General features: G+C 42.0%; 1 protein-coding gene across 1 annotated transcript in view; it reads left to right on the top strand.

Annotated features, from left to right (window-relative positions):
• LOC105902974 (protein kinase C-binding protein NELL1) overlaps positions 1-23,644 on the top strand; it is a 130,535-nt gene that overhangs the window by 22,836 nt on the left and 84,055 nt on the right. Inside the window, exons 4-8 of the mRNA XM_031569435.2 lie at positions 2,797-2,967; positions 16,761-16,857; positions 20,229-20,301; positions 21,412-21,494; positions 23,332-23,466. Of these exons, the coding sequence (XP_031425295.1) occupies positions 2,797-2,967; positions 16,761-16,857; positions 20,229-20,301; positions 21,412-21,494; positions 23,332-23,466 (559 nt within the window). The remainder of the gene's footprint in view (positions 1-2,796; positions 2,968-16,760; positions 16,858-20,228; positions 20,302-21,411; positions 21,495-23,331; positions 23,467-23,644) is intronic.

The following is a 23,644-nucleotide window of genomic DNA, read 5'->3' on the forward strand; positions in this document are numbered from 1 at the left end:
TGTCAACTGAAAAAGTCAAGTGCTGGGTTGATTTGGAATTGCCAGTGAAGCTTTGGAAGCCTGCAGTCTTTCACACATCAGTCAGTTTGTCTCTCAAACTCAACAGGGCTTGATTGACACTCACTGGCCGACACCGTACATAACAATAATGGAAAGGTTCAAAAGGTTTAAAAGGTTCAAAGCAAAGATGCACATTCCAAGAAAATAGCAAACTGCCTTGCATGTTTTTGTCCAAATTGACTCAAACGAGGAATCTCTGTCTGAGATGTTGTGTATGCTATGGAAGTACCAAACTGATTTTGCTCAGATGAATTAGTGATTGCTGCTTGTGGGCGGACCTTGCATTTGCAACCTTTGCAACCTTTGCAACTTGCAGGCCAATAAAATTATGCCCCACAAAGGTTTAAGGTTAGCAAAGGTTTGTAAATAGCTCAAAGGGATGCAGGTGTTTTCACCACATGACCTAAACCTTCGCACCCAGCATGTGTTAAGTTTGTAGTAGGATCATGGGGGGTGGTGATGAAGCATAAAGGGTTTGGATTATATGTACATGCAAATGTGCCCCCCTACCTACCACTGTAGTCTTACTCTGTTGATAGCAGTGCTACGTGCACCACAAGAGATCCCTTACATTTCACAGTGGTGTTCTGGAGCACACCACTGTTACAAGTACAGCCAGATCTTAAGTGAAATGCACACATTCTCCCCTCTGGCGCGTACTATTATTATTCTGTACGTTTAACACAGTGTGAGCAGTGTGCTCAGGTCGCAGTGTGGAGGCACACGCCTCTGCCACCGACGGCTCAGGAGAACAAAGGGCCGTTCCTTGCTCAGGCAACATTTTGTAGCTCTGCTCTGCTCTGCTCCGCTCTGCTCTCCAAGGAACGAACGGAAGTGCCTCTGATGATCCGCCTTTAAAAGCGCCTCCACCACTCGCCTCTGCTTCACAGAGGTGTGAGGACTTCACAGGGACTGGGGAGACTACAAAGAGAGACACAAGTGTTTTCTGATCATGTCTATGGCCCTCTCTGCTCTACACGCTCACTGTTTGGCGTTCAGTGTTCCGTCCCTCCAGGCTCTGTCGCGAGGTCATTCCCCTTTGAACTGTTGCTGTCTCACACAAAAATAAAGCCTGTTAATTTAGATGTTTCAGGCAATGGCTGATAAGAGAGTACAATGAAGCAGGTTTTTGGGAAAGTGTTTTGGAATTTGTAACACTAAAATGTAGGATTAAGCAAATGGGATACATGGCCATTTGTAATGATTTTTGAAGTTGAGTTATGTGGAATGTCGATTGTATATTAGAAATAATTCTGTGCAAATTCCTAAAACATCCTGTTTATAAGAGCAAATAACATCCAAGCCATGCCTACTAGTGAATAGTATATATCCATGTTCAGTCTCTGAATTTTGGAGAGCTCTGTGGATTTTCTATATCCTTCTGAGCTAAAATGAGATTGAGTTAGCACCCTTTGATGTACTTTATGTACTTATAATTTAATGTCTCTTGAAAAAAACACGTTCCCAGAGATCCCTGCTAATTTCCAGTGTTAATTGTTTAATATGAATGTAATATCAGCACAGGAGGGTGCCTTGGTTACTATGGAAACTGTTGAAAAAGAACAGGGGTCATTTGGTTGGGTGAAACATTTAAATTGAGCTTCACTCAACTCAACTGCACTCTAGGCGTTTATGAGTACAGACAGAATCACAGAATCACTGTTCATTTTGTCAACTGGAAATAAGATGGAGATACATAAATCATTTAGTCCATGAAATTACTTTTGATGCAATTTTTGTGTTCACTTTAATGTGAATCGTAAAATCCGAAATGAAACCTTTAATTAGTTTGTCCTTAAAAGACATTTTTGGTAAGGTTCCCAGAACTCCTCACCTGATGTACGTAACTGTAATCATCTAAGGCAGGCTTTGCGAATTGCAATACCATTTTTCAGTGGACTGTCTGATGGTATGTGTCTCTGCAGGCTGAGGTCTCACAGTAAGTGGCACCCTTGTTGTCCTCCTGGAGTGATTAAAAAAAAGATTGATATTCGAAAGCCTCAGCACAGCCGTGCTGCTATTCTTGGCCATCCCAGCAGGAGCAAAAAAAAAAAAAAACAGGAAAAAAAACGAAGGAGGCCATAGCTCTTAGGATGGATGGTAGATGTGTACTTGAGACATGCCTCTGTAGTCCAGTTGTAGTTCAGATGGGCTGGCTCCCATGACGGTCCTCCTCTGATCACCCTGTCGGTGGCACAGCTTTCTGCAGCGTGCGGGACTAAAGGCACTTGATGGTGCTCTCCCCTTTTTGATACTCTTGGCCTCGTTTTTCAGTAGCCAGGCTGCATTTCTCGTGGACTTTTTGTAATTATGTGTGAAATAGTTTCTATTTTCTGGGTCAATTACTTTGGTTTATATTTCTTTGCAAATAGAGAAATATGCCAAAGATAAATGTAATTTTCTAAAGCTTCCCGTGGTATTTTGCTGCCACGTTCTTCTGTGTGACCATAAATATGGATGAGCGATGTTTGGAGGTGCACCAATACACCATGATCGAGTGGTGGTAAAAAAATGATCCCTTGTGCACAGCTGATTAGTAGAGATTCTGTCTGTGGTTCTTCATTTTCAACACACACACAAACATACGTGATAACACATGCATCTTTGTCTCTATTTGTCACTGATGTACTTGGAAGCCTCTGTAATATTTTACCACAGGAAATGCTGGATGCCTTTTATGTTTCTTTTATCCTCTGAAGTCACTCAATCCCATTTCTGACTTTTTCTTATCCGCAGCTACTTTGAGCTGGAAAGCAGTGGAGTGAGGGAGGAGATTCGCTACCATTACCGTTTCAAAGGGAAGCCGCGATCCGAGTCCTTCCCCTACCGGCTGGCTGACGGGCAGTGGCACAAGATTGCCTTGTCCATTAGTGCCTCCCATCTCATGATCCATGTTGACTGTAACAGGTAATGGCAAAATTGTCTATTGAAACGTGTTTGAAAGATGCACAATACAGATTCAGAGGGTTTTACCCCCTCCTCCCAAATCTTCACTTGAGCTGAATGAATGACTTGGTCCTCCCCATTGCTTTGGGGATGCACAGTTGAAAAATAGCAAGTGGCAGTACTTTGCAAAAAGGTGATTTATTTGATGCCCCAGGAAGATTAGTAATGGATGTTTTTTTTTTGCTGGCTCTCATTGTATGACTGCAGCAGTATTCCTAGGGTCATTTAGTTAATTGCAGTATTGTATTGCCAAGTGTAACACACCTTATTCCGTATACAGAACACATTTTGAGCTAGAACAGGCATTTATTTGTTATAAAACCATGTAACACCATAATGTACCATTTGTTCACGAAAAACACAAGCGTGTTAGTATTGTGTCCACAAAATATTGAAGAGAGCAGACTTTTGTGCACAGAATACAAAACAGATGATTCATGTCTTATACAGAATTGAATGTTGTGCTTCGCTTTTTGTGGACAAAAGGTTGAATGCACTTTTCACTTTGTGCACAAAATGAACTCATTTTCATAGACAAAGGTAGGTCTGTCCACACAATAGATATCCTAGGCCACCGAATCTTCATTCGGTGGACAGAACACATTCTGTGACCCTTTTGTGCACATCATACTTTCCGTAATTTTGTAGAACTGTTATGTGGACAAAATGAACATTCGATGGCCTAGGATATCTATTATGTGGACAGAATTAGTTTAGTCTATAAAAATACGTTTATTTTGTCTACAAAGTGAGTAGTGCATTCAGCCTTTGGTCTCTGATTTGAAAAAAAGCTTTTTTTTTGTAGAGGCTTTTGTTGGCACAGAAGGTTTGTTCCTTTGTTCCAAAGCAATGAAAGTAGATGTTAAATCACGTGCCTCATCGTCTAGCATGGAGATTTTCTGAGAGTCATGGATGTTTTTATGCATGCGAACAGGCACGCTGCACTTTGTAAATGTGACCCGTATGAGTACAGGAATACCGATAGCAGTTTTAATGAATACTGAATCAGCCAGGAGCTTGCTTTGAAACTAATCGCTCACATTTCCAAGATTGTTTCAAGCCACCCATCAGCCTCTAATTTTTTCCTCCCATTTTTTTGCCCCCTTTAAATACACCTTTGGTTGAGGATTCCAGTGCTAGTGTCAATTGGTGGTTCAAAATGGGAATACAAAGGGCTGGATTTGTGCTGCATCGCCTCCTCTGCCTGCTATTGAACTGCCCGCGCAGGGGCAACAGTGATGTTACCGCCATAGCTGCACACTTTTATGGTTCGATAATCCCTCCCATGCTAAGCCTGTGACGCAGAGTCTTTTCAGGTGGAGTGACATAAGCCTTGACACAAAAGGGGTGTGATATTTTGAGTGTTCCTTGCCTGCCAGGTTTATCAGCGGAGGAGCATGTGTCGCTGTGACTTGAGAAAACTGATTAGCCGCGTGGTGTTACGATGGGAAATATTTGTGTTCAGGATCATTTGCGTTTGTCAGACACTGACAGCCTGCAGACAGTTTTAGTGCACTGCTTCATGGCATGTTTCTGTAGGTGTTTGTGAACAACACCTGCGCTGGTCTTGAACTCTCACTCCCTCTGCCCCCTATATGTTCAACCCACGTGTTAATTGATGCATGCTAAGAACTGATCCAATGGCTACATTGATTTGAAGCGTTGTTATTAAACAGTGTTAAGCATCAAATAGGGATTTTAAACGTGTTTATCAATGTTTATGGTTGCAGCTAGTAAGTACAAAAGCAATTTGAAGTTGCTCTCTATTTGCCATATCCTTGCCATTCAAAGGAGGTTTCTTTGTGGAAAGGATATAGCAAACCTCTTTAGCCCAGCAAAGCATAGAGATAGATTGCAATTTGTTGTGGTGTTTTCCCTAAATCAGTTCAGATACATTACATGCATGTGAATGGTGCTTGAAATACCTTACAACTAGAGTGGTGCTGTCTCATTTATTCATCCTTACATTCATATGTTACATATTAGACAACAATTGGCCTAAATTGTTATTTGTAAAGGTATGTTAATTGTTTGGTAACTGTCTCCATGGCTACATAGCATACATAGCATGCCTTTTCTAGTTTCATAACTGCAGGCCCATAGCAAAAAGGAAAACTATAATTTGACCTCCTTAGTCCCCCGGCGGGGAACAGAGAATGTACCATGCTGATTCCATGATTCTGCAGGTAATGTTACAAAACAATGAGCTTTTCATCGAAAAGTGAGCCTTTCTTTTGAAAAGCAAGGTCTGTTGTAATTCATACATTCATAACTTTTTTGGGATATTTCTGTAACAACTCAACAACTCACCTTGAAATGTAGTGCAAATGGCCCTAAGGTCTATATTGTGACTTTAGGGCTGATAATGCTTCAACACTTGACAGATATATTGAATGATAGCTTTAAGTGTTTAAAATGACATACCCTTCCCCATAACAAGTTTAGAGGAGTTAAGACCTGTATACATGTATATACAGACAGTATGCATTTATAATTCCTCCCAGAACCTGTATGTACGGTGTGCATGTTGTATGTATTTATATATCCCTCAAAACTCCTGTTCAAAGGCATAATACGTTGTTGTTGTTGTTGCATTTTTTGTTGATCGCTTGCCAAGTGTCATGTTATGATTTCATTATAATTCTGACTAATTATGAACATTTAGTTAAGTGCATCATAACTCATCTGTCGCAGATTTCTAAGCATCCAGTTTCTTCCTCCGCAACATTTTCCTGCTCCAGCAAAGCTATTTCAGTAGCAGTTCTCACGTCCTCTATATTATATTCTCTCTCACTGTTTCTTTCATTTGGGGATTTAGACAAAATAAACCTACAACAATCGCTCTCTATACATACACTCTTTTTTATGCTCTCTGAAGTTAGTAGCAAATATGGATAAGTGAATATACCTTAGAGAAAACTTGCATTTCTATTGACAGAAGGACAAAAGAAGATTATTCTCTAAATCCTCTTAAGTCCCAGGTAGTCTCCCACATGGATATTTATAAATGTTAAAGTAAACAAACCCACGTAGGCTTGTGGTGGTGATTGTAATTTGCTAAAATGGTCTGGAATGCAATTATTGTAATTTTGATGGATTTTAATATATTTTATATTAGATATTATACACATGATAAATATGGTAATTGTATGCATATCTCATGCTGCAGGCTCTTTAATTACCTGAAGATTCAGCCACTGTGGGACTCAATCCCATCTCTCTCAGCTTCATGTATAGGAGATTCCATAATCCACCATCTCATTTTTCTTTATTTGCACAGTGAAGATAGGTATCAGATAGCAGAGAGTTTGGATTATGTCAACATGTCCTACATGTTATGAAAAAATGCATGTAACTGAAATGAGGCATGGCATAGGCAATATTCACATACATTTGACTGTTTGGACTATACAAATTATGGACTGTAGTAGCAGTTTAGAATGACCTTATGCTAACACTCTAGATGAAGAAGAGGTCTAAAAGACTCAAAGCTAAAGCAAAACTGTTGGCCGTGCTTTTCAAGAGATGAACACTTATGTGTTTTTCAGAAGGCTAGGCCAGCAAAGTGTTCTTCAAAGTGAGCATTTCAAACAGTTTTATTTTTCATTACAGTAATTTGGATGGAGTTTAGGTTATTATAATGTCATTTGAGCATTTCAGAAGTTTATTTACAATATATATAACCTTTTGAAATATGAAATTTGAGTCAGCTGCTCATGAAAGATTTTTCTTGTATCTTGGCAACCAGGAATACATTACCATTCTTTTGTCTATCTATGGTAGAAAAAAGAATGTCCAATAAATATATTGGACTATCTTACACAGTGGAAATTGACATTAGCCATTTAAACAATTGTCTGTTTTGTCCTATACACATAATGTGATGGAAAGATATTCTGAAAAAGCTGAGTAGCTGCATACAAACTTTCATTCAGTGGCATTATGTGTAGAGAGTGGGCATTGAATAACATCCTTTGAAGGTGACACGTATAAATACACACTAAATAAGCTTAAATGACTGTTTTGTATGAGAAACAGCCTGTAATACATACATTTCTCTTGATCCTGTGCTCTTTTAGTAGTCACAGTTTCAACCCCCATTTGTGTTTGTATTGACTCCGCAGGTCTAAACTTTCAGTCTTTCTAACCCGGCGTACTTGTGCGTGGGTGTTCCGAAGCTGAGTGCCAATGTGCGAGATGATAAAATATTGTGGAAATATAATGAATCACGCCGCAGTAATCTGCCATTCTCATGCTGATTGCTGCGCATTGATCTGCAGCGTGGCACTCTGCAGTTTGTGGCTGTGGGCCTGTGGAGAAGCAGGAACTGTGGTGGGTGACATGTACAATAAAGGCTTGCGCTGCTTAAGCTTAAAACGCCCTGATGGCTTCATGCACAACTCTTGATCATCCCTTGCACAAAGACCAATTTCTGATCTGTCCTAGAGCCAAGCACTGAGTCAAAGTTCTGGGGGATGAATAGAGTTTTGGAGTGCTTAACAGTGTTTAAAATTTTAAGGGTTATATAACACCGTAAGCAAGCTCTCCCCCTCATGTTGTGGTCTCTTGGGTATCACAGCATTCATTTGAACAGTTTTCCCAGTCTGACTTGTAAAATAGATACTTTTAGAGTTAATTAATACTGTGTGTGTGTGTTTGTGTGTGTGTGTGTTTGTACTCTGCAGGGTCAGTGAGTGTATGGTCATTTCTCTGTGTATTTGTTATCTGTGAACATCTTGATAAAGCACACAGCTCCGTGTGAAATGGTTATCTCCCAGCTCAGCCTCAAGTCTCCATTACCCAGGCCTCCATGGGAATCACCCTGCATTGTGGTCAAAATTTCAGATTGTTAATTAGAGTAATAGCATTTGCTATGCCTGTCACATGCATTGCCAGTTTTAGCAGGAGGCCCCTGCATAGGAGCTCTCTTAGGGAAGCCTCTGCAGGGAGCTGAGCTGCAGGCTAGCAACGTCTATGGAAGGAAATAAGCCGGGCGCTCTATTGAACCCAAATATAACCCTATGAATTGCCTGGCAGGCAGGCATGCCTTTTTGGGAAGATTGTTTTGCCCATAAACAATGGGCAAATGGAGAAGTAATATAACATGAAGCAGTGACTGCGGATCTGTCCAGAGGAGAAGAGGAGCTTCTCTTTCATAGTGATGTGTTTCCCTCAGGGCTCTTTTTAAGTGGGCTCACAGCAATCATTTGTTTGCCCCTTGTGTAACTACTAGCTGCGTCTCCTAGTGTGCCGTGCAGTATACTGTAAACAAATCCCCTTTTTTCATCCAGTGTCTGTTTACAAATCCCAAAAACAACTTTATTGTGAACATTATTAGTTCGAATTGCAAGATTTGGGTTTCATCAAACCATTTTCTGTTTTCTGTTTGAGACATATTGACATAAGATGTATAGCCTTACATAACACCTGTGTGGACAGTGTTTCAAACGTAAATGCTTGCCAGTTGCCAGGCGCTACATTCAATGGCGAACAGCATGGATGTTTAAAGTAATCAGTGTAACTATCTGCCAGGCATATTTTTGCAAACATTCTGTGGGAAGATACCTGAGGAAGATCCATTCCTATCACCTGTGTTTAGTGGAGGAATTGATCTGAAATTCAAATGAGATGTCTGAGTCACGGGCCTTTGCTCTCTCTGCTCCCCCACGTCCTCGTCCGAAAAACACCCCTCGCGATTCCGAGAGAGTCTCCGCGCAGTCCTCGACTCCAGTGGGAGGTAAATGGACGAGGCAACCTCACTTGAACTGTGAGACAGCACTCTGTACACAGTTCATGTACATAAGAGGCTGTTTAGAATAATCAATGCAGGCACTTCGCTGATGGATAGGTGTGTTGGTGGTGGTGGTGGTGGTGGTGGTGGGGGGGGGGGGGGGGGGCAGTTGTGTGAGAGCATACAGCAGCCCAAATGATTTCCCATGTTGGATAATTTACTCACCGAGCCTCAGAGGTAATGAGGAATTATTGACCGCTCACGTCAACGATTCTGTCTCACCACCATTAACGCTTTTAATGTCTTTAAATTATGTTTTTTTTATTTTAAGGAGTGTATCCACAGGTTGGCAGTACATGCATTGCTTGTAAGAAAACCCGACAGTTAAGAAGCGATGATGTTTGAACACCACAATAGTGACTGCCAATAATAGTCAGTTATATTTCTTTAATTATTAATGGGCTTGACTCACAATACAAGGAGTCATACATTATTGATACTGTGCAACATGTTGACTGTAATTAACTGTCTTCCTGATCATGTACAGAGCTGCCACTTTAAAGTCAATTAGCAGCAACCTAGAATAGAATATGTCTGACTAGCACCATAGTATAGTATTTGCACATAGTATTTACAAAGCTCGATAGATCACACCATGTTGCTCTACCCCTTGAGAAACCCCATTACACAGCAAGAACAAACCTTATACCCAAGCTAAAAAAAATTCTCACAGGTAATGCGAGGTGTGTTGTTCTTTAGTGTTTAAGTTGTTTTACCACCTACCTTTTTATTTGAGTCTGCGAGTGTGCTAACATGTGGGTTGGAGAAAGCTTTACTCTGCCTGCAGGGTGTGTGGTAGGGTCAGGTCACAGTGTTATTACACTGAATTACCATCCATTACGCACATGGCTGCTCGTGGCCCGACTTCCCAGTATCAGCATGCAGGACGACACGGCCCGCTCGTGATGTGGGAATTACACCCATTAAGCCTCCGTGAGCAAGTTCGACAATATCCCTGGCTTGGCCACGAGGCACGTTTTTTCCCCCAGATAACTTTCTCGTCGGGACCAAACACGCGTGTTATGATCGTTCAGAAGTAGATTCGGCACTGCATTGTTGCCTAAGAAAGGCATTATCCATTGTTCATTGCTCAAAGCAGTGGGATATATAAACGTTCTCTTCACTTCCCTAACCAGGCTAACAGAGAGGAACAAGCGGCAGTCACAACTCCTGTGGATGGACATAATTAGGTGAAGAGGAGACTCATTATGGGATAATGGAGCATTAAATGAAATGAAAGCTCTGAAGTGAAGACAGACCTGAGTTTGCACATATCTCATCACTTTATCTCTCTCTCTCTCATCTCTTGCCAGCCCCCCTACACACACCGCCAAACGACTTTTATGACAGCTCAATCAAGGGGCATAGAGCTTAGCTAGGGGAAAAAAAGAAGCTCTGCTTTAAATAATATGGTGTAACGGACAATATCACCACAATTGTCTGTACTTTCCTGATTTCTGTCGTATGAGAATGTGAATAGATGTGAAAATACTTTTTGTGTTGAAGGCTGATACCAAAACCTGGACACTGCTCTCAAACGTTAACATGATGTACCTTTGGATCTCAACCTAAATACCTCTGTTGCATCACTCCTTTTGGGATGAGGTTTGTGGGTAGTTCTTCATTAACCTTCCCGTAATTGTTATTGTTCAACTAATTGCTGACATACAGTATGTTCCTATAGTTCTGCCAGTAGAGCAAGATGCCAGTAACAAGGTCATGGGTTAGATACCCAGACTCCAGGAAGCATACATACTGATAAGAATGTCTAACTGTACAATACTGCAAGTTGCTTTGGATAAGAGGTCCTGCTAATGGAATATACATTTATTTGTAGTGAATTGGAATGGGCCACCGATGTCTCTGAAATTGTTTTTAAATGGATCCCTTATCCTTTTCATTTCATGATCCTTTCCTTATCATGCTCTTGTATTATCAGAGATGCATCAACATAGCTAAAATTATTAGATTTAAAACATTTTGAGCATGTGTTATATGAGACAGAGGGAGAGAGAGAGAGAGAGAGAGTATTCTATTCACGGCAGAGTTATTAAGTAATGCAAAACTGGGTCCCCACCAATTATTGTTCAAGAAGTCTGAACTCTGCATTCCTTACCTTGAAATACCCATCAGTGCCTGTTTTGCCAGTGTCCCTTTGGTTCATGCATCATGCATGAGCTCCAAACCAGCAAATTAGGTGTGGCCCTGAGGCCTCACGATCAATAGAAAGACTCAGCAGAACAACTAAAACCGGATAAATGACTTTGGCCTACAGATAAAAAGAAGCCACAAATTTGTCCCTTGATAAATGCCCTTCTCAATGATAGCGCTTAATAAAGGAAAACTTTAAATGTCAATGAAGGGTAAATTGAAATCCTTTCCTGCAATTGATTGTCTTTTGCTGAGACTGTAAGGAGGGCAGAAAGGGGCTCCTGACCCTTTGAGCTTCTAGCTAGTTATTTTACAAGTCAAGGGTAACCAACCAGTCCCAAGGATTACTTAGAGTTCCATGCATGGTAATAGTTGTTTCTTATTATTCTCATTGGAAAAGACCATTCATTAAATAACAGTAACATGTGGTTTTATATTGGCTCCATAACACATGTAAATATGTAATACAGACTGACTCTCTTTTGACACCTGTTTAAGTCGTAAGCTCTGATAATCCATATGCAGGAGCTGATGTTAAAAAGCTAGGTTCAGATCCCTATAGCCTGGACTATATAGGGTGATATAAGGTCAGTCATTGGCTTCCCTGGGGCCACGCAGCATGTTTCTGCAGTCAGAATCAAAAGCCTTGTATATTTTATCCTCCTTATTAGCCTGAAGTCTATATCCTAAAGATTGTTCAAGGCTCAGCTGAATAGACCCAGAATGTTTAATCAGTTGTAGGCTGTCAGACCAGTAGGAGACAGGATGGTTAAAGCAGGATTCATTTTGAGAACATTTTATTTTCTGTCTTTTGGATTGCAATTTGAATTATACTATTGTCTTCTCATTTGACAGGCTATTGTGGTTGTTTTCCACTCAGCTCTGAACTTTATCTGTACAGGTGAATAGGGAGAGAATCATTTTAGTGAATATGAGCGTCAAAAAAAGTCAGAAAGTCATTTTTCTTAAAATGACTGCTTTCCCATTTGATTTTATCGAGTCATTCATTTCGGAGGCTGTCTGTGAACATCCTGGATTATGTTTTCGGTTCTGCACTGCTGTGTTTTTTTTTTTGCAATCAGGATCAGCAAGGGAAGTGACAATGTGTTTTAGAGCAAAAGGAAATTCAGCCACAGAAAGAAATTATGCCGATTCTGAGGCTGCACTTTCCCAGTGTGTGTGTGTGTGGCTTCAGTCGACACCATTGCCAGGTCTGTCAGCCTCCTTTTTGTTCATGAGCTGATAAAAGCCTTTCATGATAACGGCACGCTTGCATTTCTGGTGGCGTTACAGAGAGATTGGCAGATGTCCTTTAGCGAGATGTGATTGCACGCCGACTCTTAAGTGTGTTCTAAAGTTGCCATCCACTGCTGGAGGGCAGGATAAGAAGAGTGCTTGGAGTGGCGAGAGAAAAAGATTCATTTGATGTGTGTTTTACTAGTCAGGCACCTGTTTTATGGGCAACATTTCTGTCCAGCACTGGTGCACTTTTCTTTGTTTTCTGGGTAGATTATTTTTGTCTTGGCATTGTATGACATGATGGCAGTGCTACTTTGGCACAAAGGTGACTTATGATAGGATGTGGTCACGTAAACAGCCGATCTCAGCATCTCTGTGTGGCAAGTGTTATTTCTCTCAGCCGTGTTGCTTTCCCATCCTACAAGCATCCAGAAAGATAGCAGCCACCAGAATATGCCAAAATGAAATGGAAATATCCTGCAGCCAGCAGATGATCAGGTCAGCTCATATTTGTCATCCCCTGCAGACACTTTTCTCCACATTATTCATGTTCACACACATAAATTATGTCACTTTAGGCCAGACCATTTCTTTTTTTGTTCGCCATTGCTGTCTTCAAAGCAGCTCTGACTCACACCATGGCATTCTGGAACCTGGAAGTGATATGGATTTTGCACAGAGTGTGGGGATGGCGGTGGGGGGCGGGGGGAGTGGTGTGTGTGTGTGTGTGTGTGTGTGTGTGTGTGTGTGTGTGTGTGTGTGTGTGTGTGTGTGTGTGTGTGTGTGTGTGTGTGTGTGTGTGTGTGTGTGTGTGTGTGTAATTACAACCCAACAGACTTTAGGGAGATCAGTCAGAGCTGAGCTCAAAAGTGCTGCTCTCCAGACACACTATGGTCATGTGAATAACCGTACGGAGGATCAACATCACACTGGTGTTGGTTGCTAGAGGAAAATGAGGATTATGCGAAGCAACAAGTGTGGAAAATCCAGTGTTATCTCCCTTGTTGTCAGGCGCCTGTTGCATTTCTAATTGTTACAGTAGCTAGAGGAGAGACATGCTGTTGGAAGTTGGAACCAAATTAGCAGGAACAATTTTAGGCTTCAGAATGTGTTCTCATGTGTGCTGTTGAGCTGGCCCCTCTGGGCCCGTGCACACACTGTGTAAAAGCAATCACAGTTGTGTGTCTCTTCCTTTCCCCTCTCCCATGAGCTCCATCTGTATCCAGGGGGCTTTTATTATTCACAGCCATAAGTGTTATTTCCAGTGGCAAGATGGAGATTTATTCCTCCGTAACATGCTGTACCAGCTCTCCGGATCCATTTGTGCCCTAATGCAGCATTGTCGGCAGTGCCGTTCTTTATTATTCCTGCCGCCCGCTCCATTCCCTCCATTTTCATTTCAAGAGGGATATGATGCCATCGCAACCTTTCTCTATCACTCACTGGGAATCTAGGTCCAAAGCAGGCTCCACGAAAGGTTAACTGGAGGAATGTTAAAATAGACTTGGCCCCATTTCAGGAGTTATGAATGAAACTCCTGCTGCCTCTCTCTCTCTCTCTCTCTCTCTCTCTCTCTCTCTCTCTCTCTCTCCCTCTCTCTCTCCCCCTCCCTCTTTCTTCTCCCTCTTGCACTGTTTGTTTTGGCCCCGGTCTTTAATTCTCCCATGGTCTGTCCTCTCCCACTTTCCACATCTGATGGAGTGTGGCACTCTTGACCTTACCAGCGCATTGTTGTTTCTCCTAATTTGTTACCTGCTTATTAAACAGGAAGTAACACTGTGGAACAGGAGCCTCTCATGGATGCAGGTTTTGTTCAGGGCTTCACTGAGTAAACAACGAGTTGGACTGAGCATAGTAAACACTGAGAAGTGCCTTGCCATAGGCCTGCTAATATTATGCATTGTTAATGTTTGCCACCATCTCTTTGTTGTAAACCTAATGAAAGGCTGCTGATGTATGCAGTTATGTAGATATGAAAGTACGCAACGCATCGTTTGATGACCATGGGCAGAGTTTGCTGTATACTTCAGCAAATAGTCTAGTGTTAATTAGCATACAGACAGCCTTTTTTTAAAATAGTACGTCTCTCACAGTGCATTTACTGGTGGTTTGATGAGAGGTGTGGAACAGGTATGGAAAATGGACATGCAGAAAAAGATTCTATCGATGTTTAGAGAGTGTCTGTCGCTTCAGAACACACTCACTGATGACCACCACCATGTTTTTAAGCCTGTATCCAGGGGTTGTAGTTGAGGTTAAATGCTGTTTACTCACCTTTTTAATTACAAAACAGTGTTTACTAACCTTTCCTTGACCATTTACTCACTTGTGCATTATGCAGTTTAAGTAAGTCAGGAGTCAAAAATTCCAACAATTCCAACAAACTGGCACACACCCCCTCTCTCCCCCGTCTTTCCTCAGCAACAACGCAGTCACCGCTCGCAAGCAAGCAAATGAAGTTGCTGCGGCGTGCATGCAGACAAACACACTCGGACATCAGACAGACATTCCTAAAAAAGCATGGATAGGGGTTGTAAATGGTAAATGGGCAGGGTAGTTCTTTATTTTTCAGTAAATAAGATACAATTTGTTATTATCGAATAATGTAGCCTGATGCTCAAGCATGCTTTTTACAATTTAGTTAGCCGGCTAACATAACATTAACTAGGAAACTTATCTGAGTCAATGGAAACGTGTACATTGAACTCCCATTTCCATTTGAGCTCGCTGGATAAGAACTGATCTATTTCCACACTGAATGTACTTTGTGTACAGAGAGGGAGGCAGACAATAGACAAAGACAGAGACACAGCAAGTTGAAATTGAGAGGAACAGTGAAGGCACCGAAAAAGGTTTGTGTAGCACACAACACGCTAGCCTACCTGGTGGGTTGATGAGAGGTTACATTGTGTGTTTTTAAACATTCAAATATCACAATGTAGGCCCAATTTTAGATTGAATAAAGCAGGTGGAACTGGGAAAAGTTAGAGGCTTAACATCACTTTTGTTGCAATAATGGAAGTGAACAGAGGGCATTCTCCTTGGGAGATGGGGGAGCGGTGGCGCCGAGCGTGCAAGTGCAACTGTGTAGGTAGGCAGTGGGTACGCTACTGTGAAACTGCGTGGGTCAGGTAGTTCAGTTCATAACACAAAATTATAGACCATATGATGACAGAACAGTCCAAATAGTTAAACTGCAGAAAGCACTTCAGCCAGTAGGCAGGTACAATAACACTGAGCAAACATCAAGCTGCCAAATGCGCTCACGGAGAGAGTGTAGCATTATCGTCGCCTACCAATCCACCTTTGCCATAACTGTTGAAACTTCTACCCCGTGGGTAATATAGACAGATATATACAGGCTCCAACTACCTGGCCTGAGATCAGTTGTTTCTCCAGAACAATTTCACTGTTGAATTCTGAATGACTTTACTGAATACACTCTGTGTTTTACACTATGCTGCCCATAGTCATCATTTGTCTTCTTCCTATTATTATTGACTTGAACATACATTGGAATAGTCACTGTTGACTGATTACTCAGCCATAATCACATTTATAAGCCCATCCTACTACTACTACTACTACTACTACTAATACGTAATAATAACAATAATAATGATAATGATAATGATAATACTGTGATAAAAGATTGAAGATTTGGTTTGCTGTGGTATTTCAGTCTTGCACAGAGGCTAGGTAGTTTATCCACTTTTTAATGGTGCGTAAGAGTGTGTCCACTGACATTTATAGTTTACCCCACCCCACCCATTCTATACAGCAAGGATATATATATGGTAACATCAGCAGCACTTCAGAAAAACAGTTCAGTATGATGCATTTACTCCCAGGAGAAACACATGGTGTGCTAACACTCGTATACTTGAGCTTGATGTATAGATTCTCTGTGTCCATCATTCTGAAGTTTCACACTCAGAATGCACCATCATGTCAAATCGTTCCCCCTGTGTGAACAAACAAAAGTTTAACAGTGTTCATTTCAGTGCAGGAACAACAGCAGACTCTCAGAGATGAGTGCCTAGGCACTGACAACTGAAAAAGCTATTTTCTTTTTGTTGTTGTTGCGGTAGCTGTGTAGGAAACCACCACGATGGAGATATCAATACCACTGGCCAGTGTTATTCTTTAAGGGGAGTGTGAGACTGTCATGCTTGAGGAGACGTGCTTGGCCTTCACATCCCATTTCTTCGGGGGGAAGAAGAACAATTTGACATGCACACACTCTCCAGACCCTCTATTGGATTTGCTTACTATTATTTACACTTATTGGATCTCTGTTCCTGCCAGCCCCTTTTTGTATAGGAGATGACCGGTCTCTCAGTCCACAGATTGGATCTGTCAACAAGGAAATGTAATTTTTGGCACTCCACATCATTTGTTGTTTTCATAAATCATTCTTATAGAAAGGTAATATGTCGGTCTTGCTGTGAACATGGTTGTTAACTATGGTTGGATATCAGTTCATGTGTGTGTGTGTGTGTGTGTGTGTGTGTGTGTGTGTGTGTGTGTGTGTGTGTGTTTTTAAAGGCTTTCTATTTTTGTTTTCTTACAGGATATATGAGCGAGTGATAGATCCTCCCCAGATGAACCTGACTCCTGGTAGTGGAGTGTGGCTTGGACAGCATAGTCACAAACATGGCCTGTTCAAGGTAAATACACTATATTTTATTTATTGTATTTCTCCTTCTGTCACATTTTGACATTTATGTGAGTAAGTTAAGCAGGAGTACATGAAGGGAAGTGCTATGTTACAAGTAAGGTCACGGCCAAAGTTCAAAGGTTAAAGTTGTTTGTGACAATGCACAGCCTTGAGTGATCTATTGCTTTTAAAAGTTAGGCGTACAAGGTACAGTTTTCTTTTAATACTGCTGCCTTATTGTGCCACCAGTTGTTAGTATTTTCTGTGCAAATTCTCTTTCCTGAACTCGAGCCAAACATGTAAATATCTGTTTCAGTGTCTCCTTGCAAAACACATTTTTTTTTAATGCAATCTGCCTAATAATATACTTATATGAAAGACTGAGGCTAAATAAATCATTTATTGTGTAGACAGTGCATTAACTACATGTCAGGCCTCTTATTTCTGCGTGATACATTACACATGTTTATGAGACCAAATGTGCATGGCTGAAAGTAGGCACAAAAGGCCAAGAACATATGACCCTCTGTGTGGCTTAATGTGGACCAATAATACCAATGTCACAGATGTAAACGTTACCAGCAATTCTACAAGAAGGACCACAATCCCTGACGTTTGTGGATCCCAGCTGTTCAGGTTGACCTGGCAGACCACCCCCATCAACCACTGAATTAGCCTGGTTATTCATCTTCGTGGAGAACCATATTGATTCTCCCCCTCGCTGCAGCATGCCATGGATCAATGTGTGCTTCTGAAACACTGTGTCCTGAAAGGCTCCAGTCTTCTCTCTGTACTCACTACCACACCCCACACGGTGACATTAAGGGCTGTTGCCTTGCTCATCCTTTAATAATGAGGGCCCTTCTCAAAAGCCCTCAATAAGCAGCCCCTTCTCTCAGGTGAAAACACGAGGCTGTGAAAACACTGTGTGTGTGTGTGTGTGTGTGTGTGTGTGTGTGTGTGTGTGTGTGTGTGTGTGAGTGTGTGTGTGTGTGTGTGTCCACTGCGATCCTGTTTACCAGCAGTGTTTGCTCTTCATTTGGCGGGGTTCACCTTTGGTGCATTATGTACAACAGCCAGATGGTGTAAAACACCCAGAGACTACTGAAGGGTTTCATGTGTGAAAGAAAGAGGAGCGAGGCTCGTGGCTTGGGAACTGTAATTGTTATGATAATTAATCTGCAACTTCATAGGCGCCGCTATTAAAACAATAAGGCTCAATCTGTGTGCAACATGTGGAGCAATCAGTACCAAAATAATTTACATTACCGCTAATGGTCTTTACTAATGCTGGCAGAGGATGTGCTGTGGGTGCCCTGAAAGAAATGCTTCTGTCCTCTGGAAGTTTTGCATTTACTGTTATTCTGTCCTCATACTCATGCCTGTTAAAATAACTAGTCATATGTTCAAGAGAGAGAGAGAATGATTCTCGGAAGGATGAGGAGGCCTGTAGGAGCCTGCTGCCAAGAGCTTGACAGGGAGAGGGATGTGCAGTGTTGTACATCCGTTGTAAGATCAAGTCAATTGCTTAGTAAGGAGAGTTAATAAAGACAAGCTTAAGAGACTTTGAATAAAACTATGACTTTGGGCTGTGAGGTAGCCCATACTTTTCTATAAGCAGTCAAATCTTGCTGGGTGCTGCTGTTTGAAAAAAAGAGGATTGTAATAAATTATCCTTATCTTGGAATGATTATACCAAGGACCTAGAGCAGACAAGAAACATTGTATGCATTTTACAATGGCACTGGACAAGATAATGTTCCATTCTGTGGTAATATTATTCCTTTTGTAGATCATTGACATCTGTAGTAGACAAAGGATTAAAGTAAGAAGGAACTGTTTTCGTGGAAAAGCTTTAATTAGAATAAAACCAGAGGGGACCCTGTGACTTGGTTTTCTTTGTACTTTGCCTGTCTTTTCTGCTCTCTGCTTTTTTCCCTGCTATCTCTTAAGCCCTCTCTCCCCCTTTCTCTCTGTCTCTCTCTCTCTCTCTCTCTCCCTCTCTCTCTCTCTTTCTGCTGTTCTCTCCATCACTTGGTGGAGAGCTTGTAATTAGAGCTGGTGGAGCTGCTATGACTATTCCTATACTATAGAGTGTGTTTGTATTTAATGGGAAGGCAATAATGAAATAATGTTTCTCTTACCCTTCCATCCAGCACTGCCTTTGTAAAGTTCTGGGTTACTGGATCTGCTGCAGCCATCTGATTTATTGCATCTTTGCCCCTGAGAAAGTGTCTGTTCTCAGGTGGTGCTCTGAATTCAGGGTGTTCATCACAGTGCCCCACTGACTATATGTTGTTGAAAAGCAATAAAATGACTTGGTGCAATAAAGTACAATAATTACTATAAAAAACTCGATCCCCATTGCTGAATGACCTTGTTCCAGTTACACATGAATAAGGCTGTTATGTGAGCTGATGTTTTCCTCACTGACAGACACACACGCACACACATGCACACGCACACACACGCACACACACACACACACACACACACACACACACACACACACACACACACACACACACACACACACACTCACACACTCACACACTCACACACACACACACACTCTCACACTCTCACACACACACACACACACGCATGGATACACAAAGACATAAAAAGACAATTACATATTACACATAGTCACACCATAAGTCAGTGAGTGAAAGCAGTCTGCAATTGTTGCTTACAGTCATTCTCAGTAGACTGTGCAGGGTTTGCCACCCATGAGAAGAGCTGTCCTGTTTGCTCCTTTCCACTGTTATTTCTCTGGACTTGGCAAGACTGGAGAAAATGGGCTGTTTTTGTTCCTCTGTTGTCTGGGGACCAAACTGCCTCCTAAACATCAGAACAGATGCCCAGTCATGAGCCCCATATAGCATAATATGACCGCCATCACTCCTCACCTACCATTCAAAATAAGACTCCCCACACATTTCCTGTGGCACAGCAGACAGCCCAGGCCTTGCCTTCGATTCTCCCAAGGTGTCTCTCATAAAGTATTATTCTTTTTTTTTTTTATCTCCACACAGTGAACCACAAAGTCTTATGTATGAGACTTCTGGTCCAAGCTCACCAACACACACCCTCCCCCCAACCTACCCCAATAACTGCTTTCCACATATCTCTAAAGACCAAGTTTGGACAATAAATTTAGCATTGCATCCATCCAATGTGAAAGCACCAGATCACATTTCTCAGGCGCGTGTGTCTGCCTGACATCCAGGCGGAGAGGGAATGAGGTCGAGACTGAGAACGCTCACGAGCCCAGTGTCACTAATGCATGCGAGGCTGGAGAGCAGGCTTGCTTTAAAGAACAAACACACCTTTGCCGGGGGACCCGCTGCTCATGATTTCATTTCTCCTTATCTTCAGGGGATTATGCAAGATGTCAAATTCATTTTCGCTCCAAACGGATACATAACTCAGTGCCCAAGCCTCAACCGCAGTAAGTAAAAGAGAACCTTGGCTGTGTTCAAAATGCATGTCACTCACTCATATTTGGAATAATAACGTACTATTACAAAATGCATTTAGGTTATAATTAGTTTATTACATAGTTACTACTACATTAAGTTCTTCGTTATTCCACAGGTATTTGTAAGATTTGATTAAGGTAATTGTTTTTCTGGCACAGGCACAGATGGTGTAAATGTCTATGTGATGAAAGTCTGCCTTTAAAGTGACAAATTAAAGGCTGGGAGGTTTGTGAAAATCGCAGGCATGTTGACCTTGCCAAATGGCAAGCCCCTCCCCCCAGGTTTAGACAGCTGTGCTCTCTTCTCAGTTAGATATGGGCTCTCGAGCACGGCAATTAAATCCACACTGATTCCTTGTGGTATTCGAGGAGCTCTTGTTAGAGAGAAATCAACAACACAAAATTAATATAGTCTAGTCATATATATCTTAGAGCTAAAGTGTACCCCTGACATCTTCAGTTCTTCAGTTGTCTTATCTATAAACACTTGCTTTTGTTTGCTAGTTCACTATACAGTATCCTATTTTGCCAAACATTAACAATAGCACCAATTGTTACAGCAAGGTATTGTTAAAGCATTTGACCACATCCAGTCATGTTCCAGTTCATTTAGCCCATGTTCTGTACTCCCTCACTGTTTCCAGTACTCAGCACAGTTGCTCTACGTGTGTTGTTGTAATCATACATTCTTAATGTGGTGCCGTCTCATCCTGCATTAAGGTCTAGCCCAGGGGTACACAAGCTGTAGGACAGCTACAGGGCTCTTTCCCAGCCCACACAGCTACATGCACCTGACTTTTAATCAACTGATCAGAGTCATCAGCCAATTGATTAGTTGTGTCTGGTTTACATGCAACTTTTGACCATTTGTAAAGTAACTGTTAAGACATCATGAAGTGAAAGGGCATTACCCTGATACCTTGGCCTAATTGGAGGTGTTGTCATTCGAACACGATGGATTTCATTTTATAACTCTATGTTCTCTCTTTTTTCCCCTGCTTTATTCTCTCTGTCCCCTCTCCCTCTCTCTGTGTCTGTCTCTTTGCCGTCACCCTTCTCCTTTCCTTTTATCCTATTGAGCCTGTCCGACATGTAGTGATTTCTTAAGCCTCGTGCAAGGCATCATGGATTTGCAGGAGCTTTTGGCCAAAATGACACTGAAGGTAAGTGTGTTTCATACCTATCTCTCTCCACACACACACACACACACACACACACACACACACACACACACACACACACACACACACACACTCACACACACACAGAAATAGCTCTCCATTGGGACCCACTCTGCAGCCGGTCTCCAAGCGTTCTCATATACAGTATTCTCTGAAGAGGGTGAGAGACACAGAACCCAACCCAACCCAACCGCTGTCATCCACACACTCAGTTTTAATGAATGCCCCCACCCTCTCAGCCCTTATGCAGCAGAAGGAAGGCTCCCGTCCCCCATGTTCTGGGCTAGCCCATTCCCACCTCCCCCCTAGAGTGTTTGTAGAAAGGGTGGAGGTGATAGAGACAATGAATAATTGCTAAGCTCGTCTCTGTTCATGTTGTCTGATATGCAGTATGATGGAAATGGTGTTAGCCCATGCATAAATTAGCTAACTCTTCCCTACTCACATTCCTTGGGTGCATCGCTTTATCTTGGTCTTGTAATTGGAAAGTATCCGTTTTGGAAGATGGCATCTTCATTGCTAACTAGGTTGATAAACACTGATTTTATTAAACATAAGCTGTGGCAAACCAAAAAAAGCAAACACAATATTTCTTTAATTCTACAGAATGAATTTGAGGGCTTTAGTCAGGGGTTTCTAACACACTTCTTTCCTCTTTCTTCATTCCTTACGAGGATTCACAAAGGATCCTATTTATAGTTTCCTCTCATTAATGAATACCTTAGACTAGCCTGTTCCATGACTCTTCCTGGACAAACAACTGCTGATTGTAGCATTTTTCTCTGGCCTCTCTTATGTTAAGACAAGGAGAGACTGTATTCTGTATTGTGAATAAAGTCGTCTGATGTGTGCGAGCGTGCGAGTTCCTGTCATGTCAGGGATAAATATTTATTTTTAAAGCTGTCGCCAATCAAACATTTATCTCAGGCAACCTGCAGCAGCCTGTCTCAGATGTTGCGTTCTGTTGGGTCTCTATCACAGATCTCCTTCAGTTCTCTCTCTCTCTCTCTCTCTCTCTCTCTCTCTATCTCTCTCTCTCTCTCTCTTTCATTGTGTGCGTGATTTGGGAGCCCTTGAAATAAAATCATAAGCCTCAGCAGCTCACGGCAGTTCAGTCCTCCCTAAAAGCTCTATCATGAACACGGACATTTGCATTCAGGAGCAGCACACACATCTCAGAGGGCCTATGGGGACCAGGCCTATCACAGGGATTTTTCATGTAACCTTGATTCCTGTGTAGGGTCAGGAGCTCTGTCAAAATCAGTGAGGAAACACTCCACTCCTAAATCCTTATTTTTATGGTCAATAAAAAAACAAATCTGTGACTGCACAGAAAGCTTTGTCTGTGTGTGTGTGTGTGTGTGTGCGTGTGTGTGTGTGTGTGTGTGTGTGTGTGTGTGTGTGTGTGTGTGTGTGTGTGTGTCTGTTTTTGTGTATTTGTTTGTGTGCACCTTTGCTTTGTGTATGAAGTATGTACATATGTGTGTGCGTGAGTGTTTGTGTTTGCGCACACACCTTTGCCTGTGTGTGCGTGTGTGTGTGTTTGGAATGCAACCTGTGCCGTTCGAATGAAGGTCACATCCTTTACCATGCATCATCCCCAGCCATGTTTGCGGTGACATCTGTGTCCCAGAATTACAGCCAGTTCAGGGCAAGTGTTTGATCACCTTGGTGTCAGACCTTAATTTGCTCATCCATATTAGATTAGTAAGGGTTCAGTGCGAGCGCTCAAGGGGAATAATAAACAGTGTTTGTCATGAAGCCCTTTGATTAAGTCCCATCCACCCCTGTTGTTGTGTCTGTGATGCGTGCATGGCAGCTGAATTATGCAGAGTCCAGACTCACCCAGCTGGAGAGCTGCCACTGCGAGAGGACCTGCAGCATCAACGGGGTGGTGTACCGCGACAAAGAGCTTTGGGTGGAGCCGGAGAACTGCAGGAACTGCGTCTGCAAGGTAGGCGGCCAGCGGAACCGTTGGGGCCCGCGAGAGGCCCAGGATGGAGAGGGTACTGTATGTCCCTATTTGCTTATGTAAGCAGATCTAATTTGTGGGCTCTAGGAAAAACTGCTTAAAGGGTACTTTCTCAAAGATATGTCTTTGTTATTTTTTATTTTTGTCCCGCAGTAAAACT

Source organism: Clupea harengus, chromosome 6 (assembly GCF_900700415.2).
Source record: "Clupea harengus chromosome 6, Ch_v2.0.2, whole genome shotgun sequence".
NCBI classification, from domain to species: Eukaryota; Metazoa; Chordata; class Actinopteri; order Clupeiformes; family Clupeidae; genus Clupea; species Clupea harengus.